General features: G+C 52.6%; 1 protein-coding gene across 2 annotated transcripts in view; it reads left to right on the forward strand.

Annotated features, from left to right (window-relative positions):
- Positions 1–18,222, forward strand: part of TBCD (tubulin folding cofactor D) — a 159,022-nt gene that overhangs the window by 18,416 nt on the left and 122,384 nt on the right. For both annotated transcript variants that reach the window (XM_043585483.1, XM_043585484.1), the window contains 3 exons: positions 294–426; positions 10,682–10,727; positions 12,120–12,252. In XM_043585483.1, coding sequence (XP_043441418.1) covers positions 294–426; positions 10,682–10,727; positions 12,120–12,252 — 312 coding nt within the window. The remainder of the gene's footprint in view (positions 1–293; positions 427–10,681; positions 10,728–12,119; positions 12,253–18,222) is intronic.

Genomic DNA, 18,222 nt, shown 5'->3' on the forward strand with positions numbered 1-18,222 from the left:
GGATGAGTGGGGACCCAGGAGGGACGAGATGGGGGTGGTAGGGCCTGTGTCTGACCTCAGAGAGGTCATGTTGGGGAATGACGTCCTAAGGGCCATGGTCTGGGAGGTGTCTCGGTGTTTTAGATTCGAGAGTGTCCTAGAGTGTGTGTCATGAAAGGAGGACATAATGCACATTACAGATGACAGACGTCCTGGCTTGGAGGGCCATCTCAGGGGGAGGATGTGGTGGGCCAGAAAGAGGTGAGCTCTCTTCAGTTGGGGCCTTGGTTGAACTGTCTGTTTCCTTCTGGCAGGTTTGTTACACGGCCTGATGTCAAGCAGAAGAAGATGGCAGGTTTCCTGGACTGGAGCCTGCACACTTTGACTCGCTCCTCCTTCCAGACCATCGAGGGGGTCATTGCCATGGATGGCACGCTGCAGGCCCTGGTAAACACTGCCCCAGGGGAGGGGACAAGTTCTCTTCACTTTTGATTCTGTTCTGAAGTAGCTTGAGCATAGTAAGAGATAGTGAACCCCCATGGACAGTACTGCCCTTTATAACCCGGGGTTGTCCTTGCATTGTCAGCAAAGGGCTTTCTGTTCCAGGGAAGGAGATGGCCTGAGCCAGCCTGCTGCATCACCACCAGGGGGCAGCAGTGTCCACAGAGCTGGGGCGGGGAGGTGGGCAGGGAGGTGGGCAGGGCGTGCCCTCCTTGGGTTTCCTGCTGTGTAATTGTGTTATGGAGTATAATTATCGAATCAGCTCTGATGAAATAAGGCAGGTGATTTCACGTTTGGTTTTGTTCAGATACTCAGGGTGTTTGTGACAAGCGTGTTATATACAAAACCTGGCCCCCACCCCCAGTGCCCTGGTTGGTGCCCTCCCTGCCACCCTTCTCCACTTCCTGCTTCACCTGTCTGTAACGTTGCCTTTTCTAGTGCTAGTGAGGAGGACAGTCCCCAGAAAAGGGGAGGCCGCCCAGGCCCTGGAGCTATCCTCCTGTCCTCATGGTCCTTGGGCGTTGCTGGGCCCGTGCCCGCTCTCTGCTCTTTACCCGCCGCAGGTGAGACTTGGTTCTTGGCCTCATTTCTGAAGCTGTAGAATCCTGTGGCCCACTTTCCCGAGAGCAGGGCACTTTGGATTGTGTTTTAAATGGAGGTGTTTGGACCCATGACTCAGTGTGATGTCATTTTCTTGGGTGTTGTCCTGTGTGCTTTCCTTGGCTGTCTCAGGTTGGGACAAGGTGTAGGGAGCCATGAGGGCCGGTGGAAAGTGGGGCTGACGGTGTTATCACCCAAGGGCGTGGGCACAGGATGTGGGAGGAGAGGAGATAACAGTGGGGTCTGCCTCAGGGGCCCAGGGAAAGCCCTTTTCTCACTGCACACCCTGCCCTGGGCACACAGGGCATGGACTGCCTGGCCTCTCTCAGGAATTTCCTTGGCATCTGTTTCTGTCCACATTGCTGTTGTCTTCACGAAGGACAGCCTTTCAAATGATGAGACTATTTCAAGACATTTTATAAAGAAACCTGGAAAAATAAAACATTTTCCAAATTCCTGTAGTCTGTTGAGGTGCTATTTTTTTTTTTTTTTTTTTTAATGTTTATTGGGACCCCTGGGTGAGTCAGTTAAGTGTCCCACTTTGGCTCAGGTCATGATCTCACAGTTTGTGAGTTTGAGCTCCACATTGGACACGCCCACCTCTGGTCCCCCTCCCTTCCCCCCCCACTCGTTTTCTCTCTCTCTCTCTCTCTCTCTCTCAAAAATAAACAGTAAAAGTTTTTTTATTTTGAGAGAGAGAGAGAAACGTGAGAAGGGCAGACAGAGAGAGGGAGAGAGAGAATCCCAAGCAGGTTCCACGCTGTCAGCGCAGAGCGGGATGTGGGGCTCGAACCCACGAACTGTGAGATCATGACCTGAGCTGAAACCAAGAGTTGGACGCTCAATCAAGTGAGCCACCCAGGCGCCCCTACGTTTTTTCTTTTTTTTTTTTTTTTTGAGTGACGTGTTGTTTTTTAAGCTTTCTTTCAGTCTATAAATGAATGTGATATGTTGTATGATACTTTAAAAAAAAATATTGAGATATAAAGCACATAAGTACTTTGCTTTTTTAAAGTGTATATTCAGTGATTATTTTGTGTATGCACAAGGTCGGACACCCATCACAACTATCCAATTCCAGAATTCTCATCACCCTTAAAGGAAAACTCACACCCATTAGCAGTCACTCCCCATTCATCTCTGCAGCCATTAATCTAGTTTCTATGCCTGGATTTGCTCATTCTGGATATTTTATATAAGTGGAGTTGTACATGTGACCTTCTGTCACTGGCTTCTTTGACTTAGCATCATGTTTTCAAGGTTTACCCACGTTGTACCTGGTGTCACTAATTCATTCTCTTTATGGCCAGATAATATTCCATCGTATGGGTGTTCTTATTACGGATAACGCTAACCTGAACTTTTGTAAAAGTCTTTGTTTGAGCATATGTTTTCAGTTCCCTTGGGTACATAACTAGTTTTTTTTTTTTTTTTCTAGTTTAACAATTTCAGTATTTTTCTGTGTTTTTGAAGTCTTACTTTTTCTCGTGGCCGCATACTTATCATGTTGCTGAGACATGGGGTATCAGCTTGTGCCCTCAGGTGGTGCTCACTCCAGCTGTGTGTGGAGGTGGTGCTTAAAAAGGGTTTTATTGGGATTTTCGCTGTAATTGCTATAAAGGGAGTCTGTGCAGGGAGGAGCTGGCCTGCAGGGTCCCGGGCGGGGAAGGGGATCGGAGGGGGAGGTGCAGGGCTCACTTGTGTGTCTGTGAGGCTTTTGTTGCCTGAATCCTGGGGCGGGGGGCAGTGTGCATTTATGTTTTAGATAATTTCGGTGGAGGAGGAGTGATGGGGTAGAGATGGTTTATTTGAAGGTTTAGGTGTAAGTAGGTTCCTTAATTTTTTGCCGTGAGTCATGTTGAGAAGTCTTAGGCCACGAGAAACAATTGGAAGGTCTGACAGAATGTAGCTGGAACCTGTCAGTCCACTGTGGCCTGCAGGGCAGAATGCTAGACCCGCCTGCGTGTGGGCGCTGGAGGGGCAGGCACATTCGACTTAGCTTGCTTTTGTGGTTACCGTCCTCTGTTAGATCTTCTTAGCCCAGAAAGGAATTTGCATTTGGGCTGGGCTCCCAGGGTCTCCTGTAGCCCTTGCCCAGCAGCTGCCCACCCCTCCCCCAGGAGCCACAGCTGTGTTCACATGCATGGGGGCAGCTGGACCATCAGGGTACCTAGGCTGTGGGCTGGAGCCTGCTGTGACCTCCCTAGGGACCTGCAGGCAGGTGAGGCCCAAGTGGCCCCTGTCTGGGCTGGCAGCCGGGAGGCAGGTCCCCCTTAGGAGACCATGGTGGGTCTGTGCTTTCATGCCACCCTCAAGAGTTCCTGCTGGCTCCCTTGACCCCAGACTAAAGTTCTTGGGGCTCTGTTGCTCTTCCTGGAGGCTTGAGATGGGCATGGGGACTCTTTACGTCCAGTTCTGCAGCTGCTTTGCCCATAGGACCTTTTATTTATTTTTTAAAATGTTTTTGATCATTTTGTTGCTTGACTCTAGGCTGTCCCCAGGTTTTCTGTTTCTTCTTCCTAAGTGGGACTCATATGCCTTTAACAGCAAAACCTGGTGCTGGGTGGGAGAGGCTGTTGGTGTGTCCTCGCTGTGGGTCAGCGTCCCTCTCAGTGGAGAGGGCCAGCCAGGAGAGGGGTGGTGCTGTGGATTCTCTAGGCCACACTGGAAGTTCTCTTTCTCTCTTCTTCCTGAGGAACGAGGAGATTTTCTCAAAGGCTTTTCCTGCCCCGTCTCCTAGCTGGGCACTGTGGCAGTGGCACGTCTGCTGTCTGGAGAGGCGCCCTCGGCGAGGTGGGCAGCTGCCTGATGGGGCAGCCCAAGTCCCTGGCAAGTGAGTAAATGGAGCTGCTGGGAAACAATGGCCTGCAGGGCCCAGCACACCCTTTTAGGAGCCTTCTGAAGCCCCTGTGTTTCTTCTGGAAAACCTAGGGTCTTTTTGGAATCTCATGTCTCGTTTCCTTTCTCTTTTTCCTTTTCAAAGCAGTGATTAGGTCTAATTGCTGCTGCTGCCTCCTGGGCAGGAGGAAGTGGTGTGGGGTGCTGGGCTCTCCCAAGCGGGGAGCGGGTTTCGCCATGAGCTCGTCAGACCTGAACAGCAGAGGCCGGGCGTCCGCGGTGCATGATGAAACTTGCAGGTGTATTGTGCTTTCGGATTTCATCTGTCTCCTTTGATGCACTTGGCTTCATTTCTATCCACCTGTTCATTAGGGCGAGTTAGGCAAGACAGGTGAACTTGTAACGAGCACCATCGAAACTAGGGTTTGATTTTATTTTCCTGGAAGCATGTTCCTCTTGCAGTGACGAATTCTAACTCTTTTGTGGTGGGGAGTGGGAGACTGGCAGCTTCTTCACATCATTGGAAGGTCCCTCTTGTTTAGTCCTGCTTTATACATTTTTTTTTAATGTTTATTTTTGAGAGAGAGCGGCGAGAAAGAGGCAGAGTGCTAGCTGAGGAGGGGCAGAGAGAGTGGGAGACACAGTCTGAAGCAGGCTTCAGGCTCTGAGCTGTCAGCACAGAGCCCGATACGGGGCTCGAACTCACAAACTGTGAGATCATGCCCTGAGCCGAAGTCAGACGCTTAACCAGCTGCGCCATCCAGGTGCCCTGAGTCCAGCTTTAATAAGCATCAGGATTATTGCAAATTGAGGAAATTCAGAGAAGGAAAACGCAGTGTTAACAATTGAAAATGGTCATCATTTGTATATGCTGTACCTCTGCTTCCCTATTGGTGGTTGTGCCCTCCTGGCTTTCACTGCTCAGACTGAAGAGTGTAAGGACTGACTCATGATGTGGGGTTTCTCTTCATGCAGTCCCTGTGATGGCTGGGACGTGGGTGTGGAGTTTTAGCGCTGAAGACAGAGTTCTTACATAAAAATATGGCCGGTGTGATGAGTCGTAACAAAACACTCTCCTCTGCCATTTGTTACGATTGCATCCTTCCTTCACAATGAGGGTTGTTTTATTTAGTTTATCATTGATGAAAGCATACCTCTCCTTAAAGGATAAAAGGTTTCATTGCTAACAGCCTTAAAAACCAGGTAATCCCATCTGCAGCACCAGAGTGTGTGAGGAGAAATACTGAAGCCACTCTGGTTTTGCATATAGTTTGAGTAAACAAGAGGAGTGTCTAGCCCAGAGTAGAGTGACTGTCGATCCAGCAAGGGCAGGATGTACCAGAAATGCATGTCCCGGGCTCCAGGGTGTGTTGGCTCTGCCCTTGGGTGCTTTTCTGCCCTGAGGGAGGCTGATCTGCTGTGGGCTGGTCCTGAGCCTCAGGACTCCCTGCAGCAACACCCGTGACCCGAGGCAGAGGTGAAGTGCCTTGCTCCATGCTCCCCACCTGCCGAAGGGAAATAACAACCCTCTACCTCAGAGGGTGGCGTGGAGGCTAATTAGTGCATGTCACGCTCTTTGAAGATGAAGAGAAGCCACTTGATTATCCAAGACACTTCTCACGTAGGCTTTGATTTCTTGTAGGCTTCTTTGGAGAGTAGTGCCCCGTGGTTTCATTTAAGGTTTAGTTTGGCCGGAGGACAAATGATCCAGATTGGGCTTTTTAGTCATGGCCCTTGCTGGGGCAGGGCTTCGGGTGGAGGAAGATACGGGAAGAACCATCTGACTGTATGTTTTCCTGTGTTGTGTGTGTGCGTGTGTGCGCGTGCGTGTGCGTGTGCGCGCGCACATTTATGTACTGTTCACGTGCCCCTGTGAATCCGACTGAAACGGGTACCTTCACTTTCCTTGTGGGTTTAAATCCATGGAGCAGCCAACTCTGATACTGTTTTAATTTCACATAACTCAGCATTTCACGTGGGGCCGCCAGTATGGTGGCATGAGTCTTGTTGCAACATGCATGGTGTGTGGCGGGCCTGGTTTGTACACCTGTTGTGTGAGGAGGCGACGTGTCCTGCTGGACAGGTGCACGCTCGGAGGCAGCCCAGCAGAGCCCACGCTTGGAGGGGAGGGGCCTTGTCTGTCATAGGCTCTCCCTGCCTCTTAGGTGTGGGGCTGGCCGAGAGCTGCAGGTCTCCTGGCCGGTGCCCTCTGTCCAGCCTGGCCTGTGGCCTCCAGTGCAGGCTGTCCAAGGGCCTCATAGCTCCCACTGCTGTGGTGGTTGGGTTCTCAGGTGAATGGGACTTGGCCACCCTCACCCCTCCTTCTAAGCAGGTGTTCCCCATTCTGTGTCCTTGCCGTCTGTGGACGGCTGGTGTTGCTCCCTGATTTACCCTTGACCTTCCTTTCCATGGTCCCAGAGCCCTAGTTCTGTGCACCTGCTGTGCTTCAGAAGCCATGAGTCCGAGATCGTGCCTGTTATTCTGTCTCTTTTCCTTCCTCCTCCCAGCCTGTGTCATGAGGCCCAGCAACGAACAAGAATTCGAGGGCAGGCCTGGGTCTAGTCTCATCTGGCCATGTGGCTGAGGCGCTTAGAAGTGTCCCTGGCCTGGCCCTGCCTTTCTGGCACAGTGCTCGCCAGGTGTACTGGCTGCCCCTTCCGTGGCCCATCCTCCGTCCTGTGCCAACGGTCCGTCCTCGGCCTAGCGCACGGCTCTCTGCTCCTGTGTGCTCTCTAGATGGGAGCTGGCCCGGTCTGTGGAGGCACCGGTTCCTGGGGCCTTGGCCATAGCTGTGCTTTGTCTCCACAACCTTCAGTGGTGCCACTCGGGAGAACCAGTGGCGAAAGGGCCCAGGTATGCGGTGGGGGAGCCAAAGCCAGAGAGTAGACAGCCCGTGGAGGTCTGTCCTCCAGGTCTCTCCAGTCAGAGGGCCGGGCACTGGGTAGAGTCAGGAGGAGGAGGCTGGTTGTGTGGGTTCCCCCAGGGTTTTGGGCTCTGGGCTGGCGCCTCCTCAGGGGTACCCTGGGTCAGGAGAGGGGCAGAGCATGGAGGTGCGGGCCAGAAACGCAGAGGCTCTTCTTAGTAGTTTCTGCCAGGGGCGTTGTTGCTCAAGTCTCTGGCCCTGTTGAAGCCCGTCTAGTTGTGCTTTTCATCCTCCTCTTTGGAACTCCTCTCCTCACTTCTCCTTGGAGGGGTGGGGGCCTCCTGTGGGCCTCCTGGCCGGGGAGCCCTCTCCTCCTGCTGGGCTCGGGGCTGGAGCGCAAGAGACCCAGGCCCCCTCCCTGCCTGGACGCCAGCGCGACTGGGGACATCGCTCCTCTTCTGAGCCTGTGGCCACACTGCTCCAGCCCCACTGGTTTCTAAGTTCTCTGAGACAGTTGTGTCTTTGGCATGGTTTATACGTCCTGCCTTAGGCAGGTTAGGCGACGTGTGATCAGTATTCTTGGTACTTGTCAATTGAGGACCAGTTATTTTTATCTAAAATTATCAGCTGTTGAAGCCAGTGGGAATAACAAAGACCTGCTTGGGAGGGACTGAAGTCCTGTTTCTGGGCCTGTCTCTAAGAGCCTCTTGTGGGTCTCTTGCCTCGTGAGGCTGCAGGATGGTGTCTGCTGCTGTTACGGGTGGATTCCAGCCCCTTAATGGACAGCGTTCAGAGCTTTCAGCTTTTGTGTTTGAACTTCTGTTAAGGGCGCTTGAAGGCCTTTGCGTGGCAGTTCAGGTTATGAAGTCTGACGAGGCTCCTGTGAGGTGGGCACAGGGGAGGTCCAAGGGGTGGTCACACTTGAGAGAAGAGAGAGATGTCATGCATCTTCCGGGGGCTGGAGGTGCCTCTGGTCTCGCTGGCTTGTCCCCTTTGCCCGGTGGGCCTCCCCCTGGCCAGGGCCTGGTCGTGGAGGTCGGCCCGGGTGGGCACTGCCCTCGGACACTCTGCTTTTGTGTTTCGTAGTGCTCCTCCGACCGGTTCCATCAGCTTGCTGTTAATTTTGGGCGAGGTGGCAGGCCTCCTTCAGGTGCCACTCACTTGTACTGTTGTAAGCCAGCAGGTGCAGGGGGCTCTAGTTGGTGCTGGTACGAGGGTATTTTCCTCCAAACTACTGCCTGTGTTAGGGTTCCTCTACGAAGGGCCTGTGGCTGTTACCTAAAGATATGGAGCCATTTTGACGTGGCCGCCTTCCATGAAAGATGTGGCCCTGGGTGGGCTTGCGGTGGCACAAGTGAGGATCGTGGGCTAAGCTCTGTCCGGTGACCCTCCTGGAACTGGTTGTGCCAGTTTTGATCGTGTTTACATTTTGTCCCAGTTGTGTGAGGCAGGACAGCTGTGAGGGGGCACGGTGCTTCTCTTTAGCACTGGGACAAGAGTCAGGCGCTCACAGAGGGATGGGCCCCTCCTGCCTGAGTTCTGGCCTGACTGCTTTTTGGTGTGTCTATGTTGTCACGCCTTCTGGGGGACTGGGGACAGGACCCCACATAGAGGTTCCCAGCAGGTGCCGGGCTTGTTGAGAATGCGCCCACTGGCACACAGGAGAACTCCCAGGTGCTTGTAAGCGGCACCCCTGAGCCGGTGTGGTGTGGGGGACTTTCCTCCCGGGTCCTGGGTGGAGCTGCTTTTCTTGGCCTTGACTCGGTGGTGCTGCAGGGAGCCCTAGACCAGTGTGTCCTGCTTAGCAGCAGGGCGGACTGGCTCCCAAGCAGCTGACAGCCTGTGATTCACAGGCTTGGAGAACATGCCCCGCGGGGGGGAAGCTGGTTTGCAAGCTGGGGAAAAGCAGGCCTGGGTGGGTAGCAATCGAAAGGTGTGGTAGTTTAGAAGATTACTGAGAGACTCCTTTTGTTTGCACCTTGCCGCTGTGGTGGTTTCTAGAACAACAGAAACAGACCTGATGGTCATTGTTCCTGGGCTGCAAGGTGGCCTTCTCTCCAATCTTGAATGCAAAGTGTGTGCTCTCACCGGGGGGTTTCACCTGGCTCCTGTTTCCTGCCTCCATGAGCACAGGAGCACACCTCCTGCTTGGTGGCCTGGCTGGCGAGTGCTCAAGCCCCTCCGGACGAGAGTGTTCTCCCGTGGCCGCTCCCTCCCGTCGTGGAGCCTCACTGTCTCCTGTGTCTTGCGTGGCTGCATGCTCCCCGAGTGAATGGTGGTGAAGATGCCCCATTTTTATGTGTAAAACAGGCCAATGAACAAAACAAAGCCCTTTGTAGATTTTTTTTCTGGTGCTCCCTTTCCACCCCTCTGCCCTCGAGTCTGTTCATGAGGGAGTCGGGACTCCATGACCGTTCACGTGTCCAGACCGCTCGCGTTATCCTGTGGGGTTCAGGGCTGGGAAGAGCAGAGGAATAGAGCTCCTCGCACCCATGACAGATGGGGCGTGGCTTCCTCCTCGTCCAGACAGTGGCCGTGGCCTGCCTCGGTGCCGATCCCCTTCTGTGTGGGGACGCGTGCCGGCGTTCCTGGGAACTTGTCACCACTTTTATTCTGTTCTCTCGTTGAGACTGAGTAAGGAATTTGGCAAATAAAGAACGATGGGAGATACTTTTGGTATTTCATAATATTTTAAATTCTTATTAGTTTAGTTGGTGAGTGAGCCCAAAGGACACTTTAACCAACTGCTGAGTGTGTCAGCTGTGCTCCGGGCTGCTTACCGTGCATCCCGGCAGACCCTCTGCACAGACGGGTCCTCTTCATGGCCCTGCCGCGTGTCCCCATCCCACCTCCAGTGTGGCATCTGCCGTCCAGGTTAGACAGGAGCACCCTTGCCTACAGGGTGAACTTCCTGAGCAGGGAGTTTGTTTTCTGTCGTGTAACAGCCCACCCCAAAGCCTGTGGCTTAAAACTGCAGCCACTGTTGTGTGTGTGGATTCTGTGGGTTCTGACAGGCCGGGCACGGGGTACCTTGTCTGTCCCTTGGTGCTGACGGGGTGGGGGCAGTGCTCAGGTGGAAGCCCACACAGTGGGGGCACTCGAAGGGCTGAGCACTTCCTTGATGTCAGGACCTAGTGTTGGGAGGCCGGGGAGTCTAGTGTTCCTGGGTCCACATAGCAGTTCTCGTTTTGCTGGTTAAATACTGTTTCTGAAGGAGAAGAAACCCTAAGAAATTCTTAGACGTGCTCAGTGTAGGATTCTTTGTTTAAGGGGCTTGGATGCCTGTATGAATTACCATTTTTCTTTCAGACCCGAAAGTGGAGGGTAAAATTCTAGGTTGAGCATTCTGGAGGTTGTGAGGCCTGTGCGCTTGGAGGTAGTCCCTGGTTATGGGAGATGGGGTGGGGGACACCATGCCAGGGCCCCCAGGACGAGGCTTCTCACGTATGTGAGAAGCATGCGGAACCTGTCTCACTTGCTGACTGAGAATGACAGACACTCTAGGAGTGAGCGTGTGGGCTCCTTACCTTCGTGAGGGCTGCTTGGGCCCGTAACTTCTACCCCCGGATCTCTTTTCGTATACACAGTTAATTAGAAAAATACCCAGTGAGATTCTCCACTCTCCTGTTAAGGCTCATGCCCTTAATGGCAGCTGGGGCACATGTCAGAGGTGACACCTTGCCCTCCCTAAATGAAAGGCCTTCTCGTTGAGTCACTCCTTGGCGATGTCCTTTCAGAAGATTGCCTCTCCCGCCTCCCCTCACCCCTTTTCATGACAGAGACTGTTCTGTTCTTTTGTGATGTTTAAAATAAAACTATGGAAGATGCAGTGAACTGTTTTGAAAATTTATGTTCTAAATTTGTATTTGCAACATTTAATATAATTTTTTTTTTTTTTAGGCGCAAATCTTTAAGCATGGAAAACGTGAGGATTGTTTACCCTATGGTAAGGTTCACTTGTAACAAGGTGTGTTTGTGATGTGAGTCTCTGTACGTGGTCAAGTGTGTCTCTTTCAAACTGTATTCATAGTTACAAAGTCTGTAACTTGCTGTATTTGGACGCTGTCATAGTTCTTTGGCTTTTTGTTTTAGGTGTGCATGTGTGCTTTAATTGGATTTTTTAGGCCTGGTGTGGGACATCTGGGTTCTTGATGCCCCGTCTGCCAGGTGTTGATTCTGGGAGACTTGGTGATGTGGAGACAGCCTGAGGTCACAGCTGAATTCTCCCTGTAGCCACGGTCACAGTCTCTGACCTTTTGCCCCCTTCTGTTAATTTTAGACAACCTCAATTTATGATAATAAGTTCTGTGATTCTTGCTGCAGAGAGGTTTACTACTTGGACCAAGAGAAATTTCTTGGAGTTATAGGTTTTAGAAGATGTGTGAACAACTTTTGAATACTAACGCCTATTTTTTAAAAACACCTTCAGTATGGAAAATTTCATACATGCGTGAAGGGAGAGAGAGTGTGTAACGACCCCCACATTCTATCACAGGCTTCACAGTTTTAATTCATGGGTACCTTGTTTCCTGTGCTCCTCCTCAGCCCATCCAGACCCCTGCTATTTTACCTGTTTCAGTGTGTATCCCCCAAAGATAGGACATCTTTGAAACATCCCTTGATGTTATTGTCACACCTGAAAAAATGAGCAGTAGTTGCCCAATGTCTTCACACACCCTCCTCAGCAGACTTGCACACACAGACCCGGGGTTTGCTCTGTGTTACCGTCATTCATGCCCAGGTCAGTCACTGCACGTCGTTTGGGTCTTTGGGGAAATTTTTCAGATGCTGTAACAACTTGTCCTGAAACCCTGCCCTCCTTGTTTCTCATACGAAATGCCATCTTGTGTGCTCTCCTGGCCCTTGCCCCCCCCCCCCCCCCCCCACCGGCGCCCACCTCATTCCCCCCAACAGCCTTGGCAGCGTAGGGGCCTGACCACCCATTTCCCTGTTTGTAGGGACCTTGCCCCATCAGGCCTGCACGTCTCCTGTAATCCATGGCGTGTTCTTTCGCCTGCCACGTTTTGCATAAGCTCTTGTTTGCTCGGCGTGGTCTCCCCTCTCTCTGGGGATCCTCTTCTGCCAGCCTACACGCTACTGCTCACAGCCAGAAAGTTGAGCAGGGTTGACTCGAGCTACACTCGATAAATGACGTGCGATCAGGTCGGGGTTCTTCATGGAACTCTGGTGTGGTCCAGCCCAGGCCATCACACTGAACCTGGGGGGACCTGAGGATCACCTGTGGTTTTCACGTCGTGGATGCCAAACACGGAGTGTGTTTGGGAGACCGTGGGGAACCCTTCCCACCAAACTGAGCCACATGTGCTGTTGTTCGCAGCCGCAACGGTTCTCGAGCGCCTGGCGGGTTGCAGGCTCCCCTGCAGCAACCAGACCCTGCTCCGGAAACTTGGAGTGAAGCTCGTCCAGCGGCTGGGACTGACCTTCCTGAAGCCCCGGGTGGCAGAGTGGAGGTTGGTAGGCCAAGCCTGAGTGGCCCGAGCACCTGTGGGTGAGGCTGGTGTGGTGACTGCCTGGGTTTGGGCGGCCGGGGAAGGAAGACTGTGTCCCTTCTGCTTTCATTTCATTGCTTCCATCGCAACAGTGTTGCTGATTTTGAAAAGAAAAGTTTTTCCCTTTTTTTTCCTGTCCCTACATCTCCTTTTTTTTTTTTTTTCTGTCCCTACATCTCGTGGTTAGAATAACTGAAGGTAGAGTGGTGACAAGAAAAGTTTGCTGCTGCATTTCATGTGACGTTCAGGTGCAAGATGACTACCGGTTTGGGCTCACTGTCGGGAGAGCTCCAGTAATGATACGACTGAACACAAGGTTCTTTCACAGAGAGCAGGCTCTCTCTCAGGGCCGGTTCAGAAAACCACGCTGCCTCTGCCTGCGGGTGGGAACTTCACAGTCTGAGGTGGCCTGCTTCAGTGGACAGATGGCTTGTGACAGTGCCTCCCGTGGAAGGAGGCCCTTCTGTGCTCCCCATACTGTGTGCTTCACGGTCTTCAGTTCCCTTGTTTTGTTTTGTTTTTGAGTAACAAGAAGCAAGTTTTCTCTTTGTTCATTTTTTGCATTTGAAGTATTGGTCGGTGACCTCCCTGCCTGAGGCTCGGCTGCAGGCCTCCACCACCACGCAGCTGCGGCCCGCTGCGTCCGGGCCATCCCCACTGTCGGGTTTGCAGAGGCCGACCCCTTCCCCTCGTCTCTGGTCGTCAGCCCTGATTAGGTTGACTGGGTGTTCCGCACACAGAGCTCCCACCAACTCCACGTTCCCAGGCTCTCACGGCTGATGCAGGCGTGCAAAGGTGCGTGGCTCAGGGTGGGCGGCTTCATGAGTCCACCTGTTGGGCCCGTCACGCCGCCTCCTGGGAGGCTGGCAGCGGTGCCTTCCTTGGCCGGGGTGGTGGGGGACAGGTGGAGTGGGGTCTCCAGTGCACGTGAGCCTCTGTGCGACTCCACGGTGGCTGGAGAGAGCTAACAGTGTTCAGTTTATTTCAAGTATTGATATGACTGGTTTGGGAGGAATTGCTTGGCAAGGCTCAGCTCAGCCTTTGTCTCAGGTTACAGTAAATTCCAGAGAACTGTGGTATGTCTTAGTGATGTTTTACTGAAATTAGATTTTGGGTCATAAAGCTTGTTCTGTGAGAAGTTGTTTGTGAGTCTAAATGTTGGTGGTTAGTTTCTAAAACTGTAGAGAAAACATTCAGTAATACGTTAGGGTTTCCCAGGGAGACAGAACCAACAGGGTGAGAGGGTGTGTGTGTGCATACACATAGACTTGTAAAGAATGGGCTCATGTGATTGTGGAGGCTGAAGTCCCAAGATCTGCAGGGTGAGTCAGAAAGCTGGAGGCCCAGGAGAGCTGATGGCATTTGAGTCTAAAGACAGGAAGAATTCCTTTTGACTAAGGGGAGGGTCGGCCTCTTTGCTCTGTTCGGGTCCTCAACTGATTTGGTGAGGCCCACCCACACTGGGGAGGGCAGTCTGTTTTATTCAGTTTACTAGTTTAAATGTGAACTCTCATCCAGACACACTCTCACAGGCATACACAGAATAATGGTTGACCGAATAGCTGGGAACTCTGTATCCCACTTGAGTTGACACATAAAATTGACCATCACAGGTACGACAAGTTTATTGATTTATTTTTTAAGAGAGACAAAGAAGGAGTGCAAGTGGGAGAGGAGCAGAGAGAAAGGGAAACCCAGAATCCACAGCAGGCTCTGTCCTGACAGCACAGAACCTAATGTGGGGCTCGAATTCACTAACCATGAGATCATGACCTGAGCTGAAGCCTGCACCTAGCCGACTGACCCACCCAGGTGCCCCTTCTTTATTTATTTCTGAAAACAAATTTTTTATTTTTTTTATTTTTTATTTTATTTATTAAAAAAATTGTTTTTTTAACGTTTATTTATTTTTGGGACAGAGACAGAACATGAACGGGGGAGGGTCAGAGAGAGAGGGAGACACAGAATCTGAAACAGGCTCCAGGCTCTGAGTGGTCAGTACAGAACCTGACGCGGGGCTCGAACTCACGGGCTGTGAGATCATGACCTGAGCTGAAGTCGGACGCCCAAAGACTGAGCCACCCAGGCGCACCAAAACGAATTTTTTAAATGTTTATTTATTTTTGAGAGAGAGAGAGAGAGAGAGAGAGAGAGAGAGAGAGAGACAGAGCATGAGCAGGGGAGGGGCAGAGAGAGAGGGAGACACAGAATCCGAAGCAGGTTCCGGGCTCCGAGCTGTCAGCACAGAGCCCGACGCGGGGCTCGAACTCATGAGCCATGAGATCATGACCCGAGCCGAAGTCAGATGCTTAATTGACTGAGCCACCCAGTCACCCCTGTACTTTTTTTTTTTTCATTTCTTTTCTTTTTTTTTAATCTTCAGTACACTTCTGCTGTTGGCTGTCTTCCCTTGATGAGGAGCAAGCCTGTTGGCAGGCTGGTAACTCACTGGTCCTGCACCCTCCTCCTGAGTCCTTGTTAGGTTGGACTTCTTTCCGTTCCTTCTCCCTGGAGCATAGCTCTTGGTGAAGTGTGCTCCTCACTTCCAGTGCATGGCTGTTTGGTCCCCCTTGCTGGGCCCACATCTCAGTGACTCCCCAGCATTGTATGACCTCCGAACTCAGCTCAGCTCTCAGCCTCCCGGCTGTTCTCAGGTGGTGCTTCTGGGTCTTGCCGTGCTCTTGCACATCTGAGAGGTTGTCCAGGGATCCAAGGAGACTTCTGTGCAGAATTGTGGTTTCCTTCTCAGTAGCTACTTTTTCTCCAACATCTGTCCCCAAATACTAGCCATCTCTGTAGTCATGAATATTTTTTATTCAACCCAGCAAAACTGCTGCCTCTGCTTGGACCCTCCTTTCTGATGCTGGGGTTTAGAAAGTACCTTTGGGGGTGCCTGGGTGACTCAGTGAAGCGGCCAACTTCAGCTCAGGTCATGATCTCATGGTTTAGGAATTCGAGCCTCTTGTCAGGCTCTGTGCTGACAGCTCAGAGCCTGGAGCCTGCTTTCAGATTCTGTGTCTCCCTCTCTCTCTCTGCCCCTCCCCCACTCACTCTATCTCCTTCTCTTAAAAATAAAGAAACGTTGGGGAAAAAAAAGTACTTTTGGGATGGGGGCATCTGGGTGGCTCAGTCTGTTGAGCATTATTTGACTTTTGATTTTGGTTCAGGTCACGAAACCAGGGTCAAGGGATTGAGCCCCATGTTGGGCTCTGAACTGAGTGTGGAGCCTGCTTAGATCCTCTGTCTCTTCCTCTGTCCCTCTCCCCTGCTTGTGCATGTGTGCTCTTTCTCTCCCTCTCTCTCTCTCTCTGTCTCTCTGTCTCTCTGTCTCTCTCTCTCAGAAAACAAAGAAGTACTGCTAGGGACGAAGCAGGGGTGTGAAGGTGGGGTGCACCTGGGCACCTGCTTGCTGTGCACAATTGTAGCCTGTACTTGGTTGACCTCTCGTGGGTGCCAGTGGCTGACTTTTGTCCAGGTTTTGGAGTTGTTTGTGGCGGAAGGGTAGATCCGATTGGCCCCTGACGCGTCTGTCATCTTTATAGTTTCTGGTTACTGAGGGTTAAGGTGAGTACTTTTCCCACCGAGTAATCGGCATGTGTACTCATTTGAGGAGAACAGGGACAAGGACAGCAGCCACTGTGTGTGATCTGTCACCGTGAGCGTATTCTGTGGTGGCTGCTGGCTACTCTCCCTGGATTAGCTACCTGCCGCTCCTCTGGTTCTGACCCCCAACTCTGAGGTGCTTTTTTTCCCCACACCAGTCTGTTCTTGGACTCCAGCTGGGTGTCCCGCAGTTAAACTCCATTTTGACCCTGTCCACCTGGAAATCTTGTCTGATCCCTCAGGTTAAGAGGTCAGTCCTACAAAGACTGCCCCCCTCCCCACTTCCTTCATTACTTCAGATGCCAGTAGTGGGTCCAGGTTGTCACCTGTGACTCAACTGACCCACATCTCCCTTCTCAGGCTTGATTAATGTGCCAGAGCAGCTCACAGAGCTCAGAGAAACGTTTTGTTTACCGCTCACCAGTTTATTATAAAAGGATATAACTCAGGAACAGCCGGATGGAAGAGGTGCGGAGGGTGAGGTATTGGGGCACAGCCATCCTCCCTGGGTCTCCCTGTGCTCACCAATCCAGAAGCTCTCCAAACCCCCTCCTTTTGGGTTTTTATGGAGCCTTTGTCACAGAGGCACATTTGATTAAATCATTGGCCGTGGGTGATTGACTCAGCCTCTGGCTCCCCTCCTTCCCCGTGGCGGTGGGACCGAGAGTTCCAACCCTCCAGTCGCGTGGTTGGTTCCCGCAGTTAGCAGTCCCCATCCTTACGTGACCTAGGGGCTTTCTAGAAGTCACTTCATTGACATAACGGAAGACACCTTCATCCAAAAATGGTCAAAGATCAGATATATGTCTCTTATTATGAATGACAACATCACAGTTATGTGAAAGAATACTCCAAAGTTTAGTAGCTTAAAATGTATTTAAAAAAAAAAACAACTTATTTGAGAGAGAGAGCAAGCGAGTAGACGAGGGGCAGAGAGAAGGAGAGAGAGAATCTTAAGCAGGCTCCATGCCAAGCACAGAGTCCAATGCGGGGCTGGAACCCATGACCCTGCGTTCATGACCTGAGCCGAAATCAAGAGTTGGATGCTCAACCAACTGAGCCGTCCAGTCGCCTGTGATGATGCATCTTTATCGTCACCATTTCTGTGGATTGGGAATCTGGGTGTAACTTAGCAGGGTTCTGTGGTCAGAGTCTGTCTGAGGCTTCACGAAGGTGTTGGCCAGGCCTGCTGCCATCTCCAGGCTTGACTTGGGGGGGGGGGGGGCCCTGCAGTCAGGCAGGCTCCTAGCGTTGCCGGTAAGACTCTGTTCCTCGTGGGCTATCTGCTGGCGACCTTCCAGAGCTCTTGGCGCCAGGCAGTGCACAGTGCAGTGGCCAGCTTCTGTCAGCGAGAGGGGGGCGGCAAGACGGAAGCCACAGTCTCCCAGAGCCGCCTTGGGAAGGACGTCCCCTCACTGCTGCGCTCTCCCAGCAGGAGTCACTGGGTCTGGCTGTACCCAGAGGAGAGGATTGCATGAACGTCAGAAGGTGGTCCGCCTGCCACTGTCCTCGTTCTTGGTTGGAAACCGGTCCAGAGAGTTAAAGAGCTGCTCAGGGCCACAGTTATCAGCGCTCGAGCTGGTGTTCAGGTTTCGGGCTCTGCCTGTGAAGCTCTAGCTGTCTGCGCTCAGGAGTCCGCCTCAGGCTGCCGCCCCCAGATGCAGTCTGTGCCTTGACTCAGGCACCTTTTGTGCTCCAGGCTGTGTGCCGATCCAGGGCCACCCGCCAGGCTGGCCGTGTGTACTTACCTCAGCACCACGCACTGGTGCCCGCCTTGCAGGAGGAAGGGCAGCAGCGATGGCCTTCCGTGCACATCCTTGCATCTGACTTGTCACAGGCCTCTGGGTAAGGGCCTCCTCTGACGGATGGGGACACCGTGGCAGCCGGACGCTCAGGAGCTGTGCAGAGTCGGATGGTGGATCTGGCCTGTGCTGATGCCCTCGCAGCACACGGATGATGCCAGTGGCCTCGGCTGGGGGGAGGAGGGCTGTGGCTGGTGGGGCCTGAGAGGGAGGCTCCAGAGACGGCATCCGCAGGGGCTGGCCGTGTGAGCTGCAAGGTCCGGGGTGGCTGGGGGCCTGAGGGGCAGTAGGGGTAAGAGGCAGAGCGCCTTGTGAAGAAGGCCAACGCCCACGGGCTGGTGAGTGCCCTGGCGCCCTCCTGCAGTCCTGCTCTGTCCCCTGCCTTTCTGCCTGGACACCGCACAGTGCTCGGGGGCTTCTGAGTAGTGCAGGATCCTGTGGCTGACCTTGCGGATGCCAGCCGCTAGCCGCTCCATTTTTCTGTCCCGTCTCTGAAAAACACATGGAATTGTCACAGACATCCTTT

The sequence above is a fragment of the Prionailurus bengalensis genome, chromosome E1 (assembly GCF_016509475.1).
Source record: "Prionailurus bengalensis isolate Pbe53 chromosome E1, Fcat_Pben_1.1_paternal_pri, whole genome shotgun sequence".
Lineage (NCBI taxonomy): Eukaryota > Metazoa > Chordata > Mammalia > Carnivora > Felidae > Prionailurus > Prionailurus bengalensis.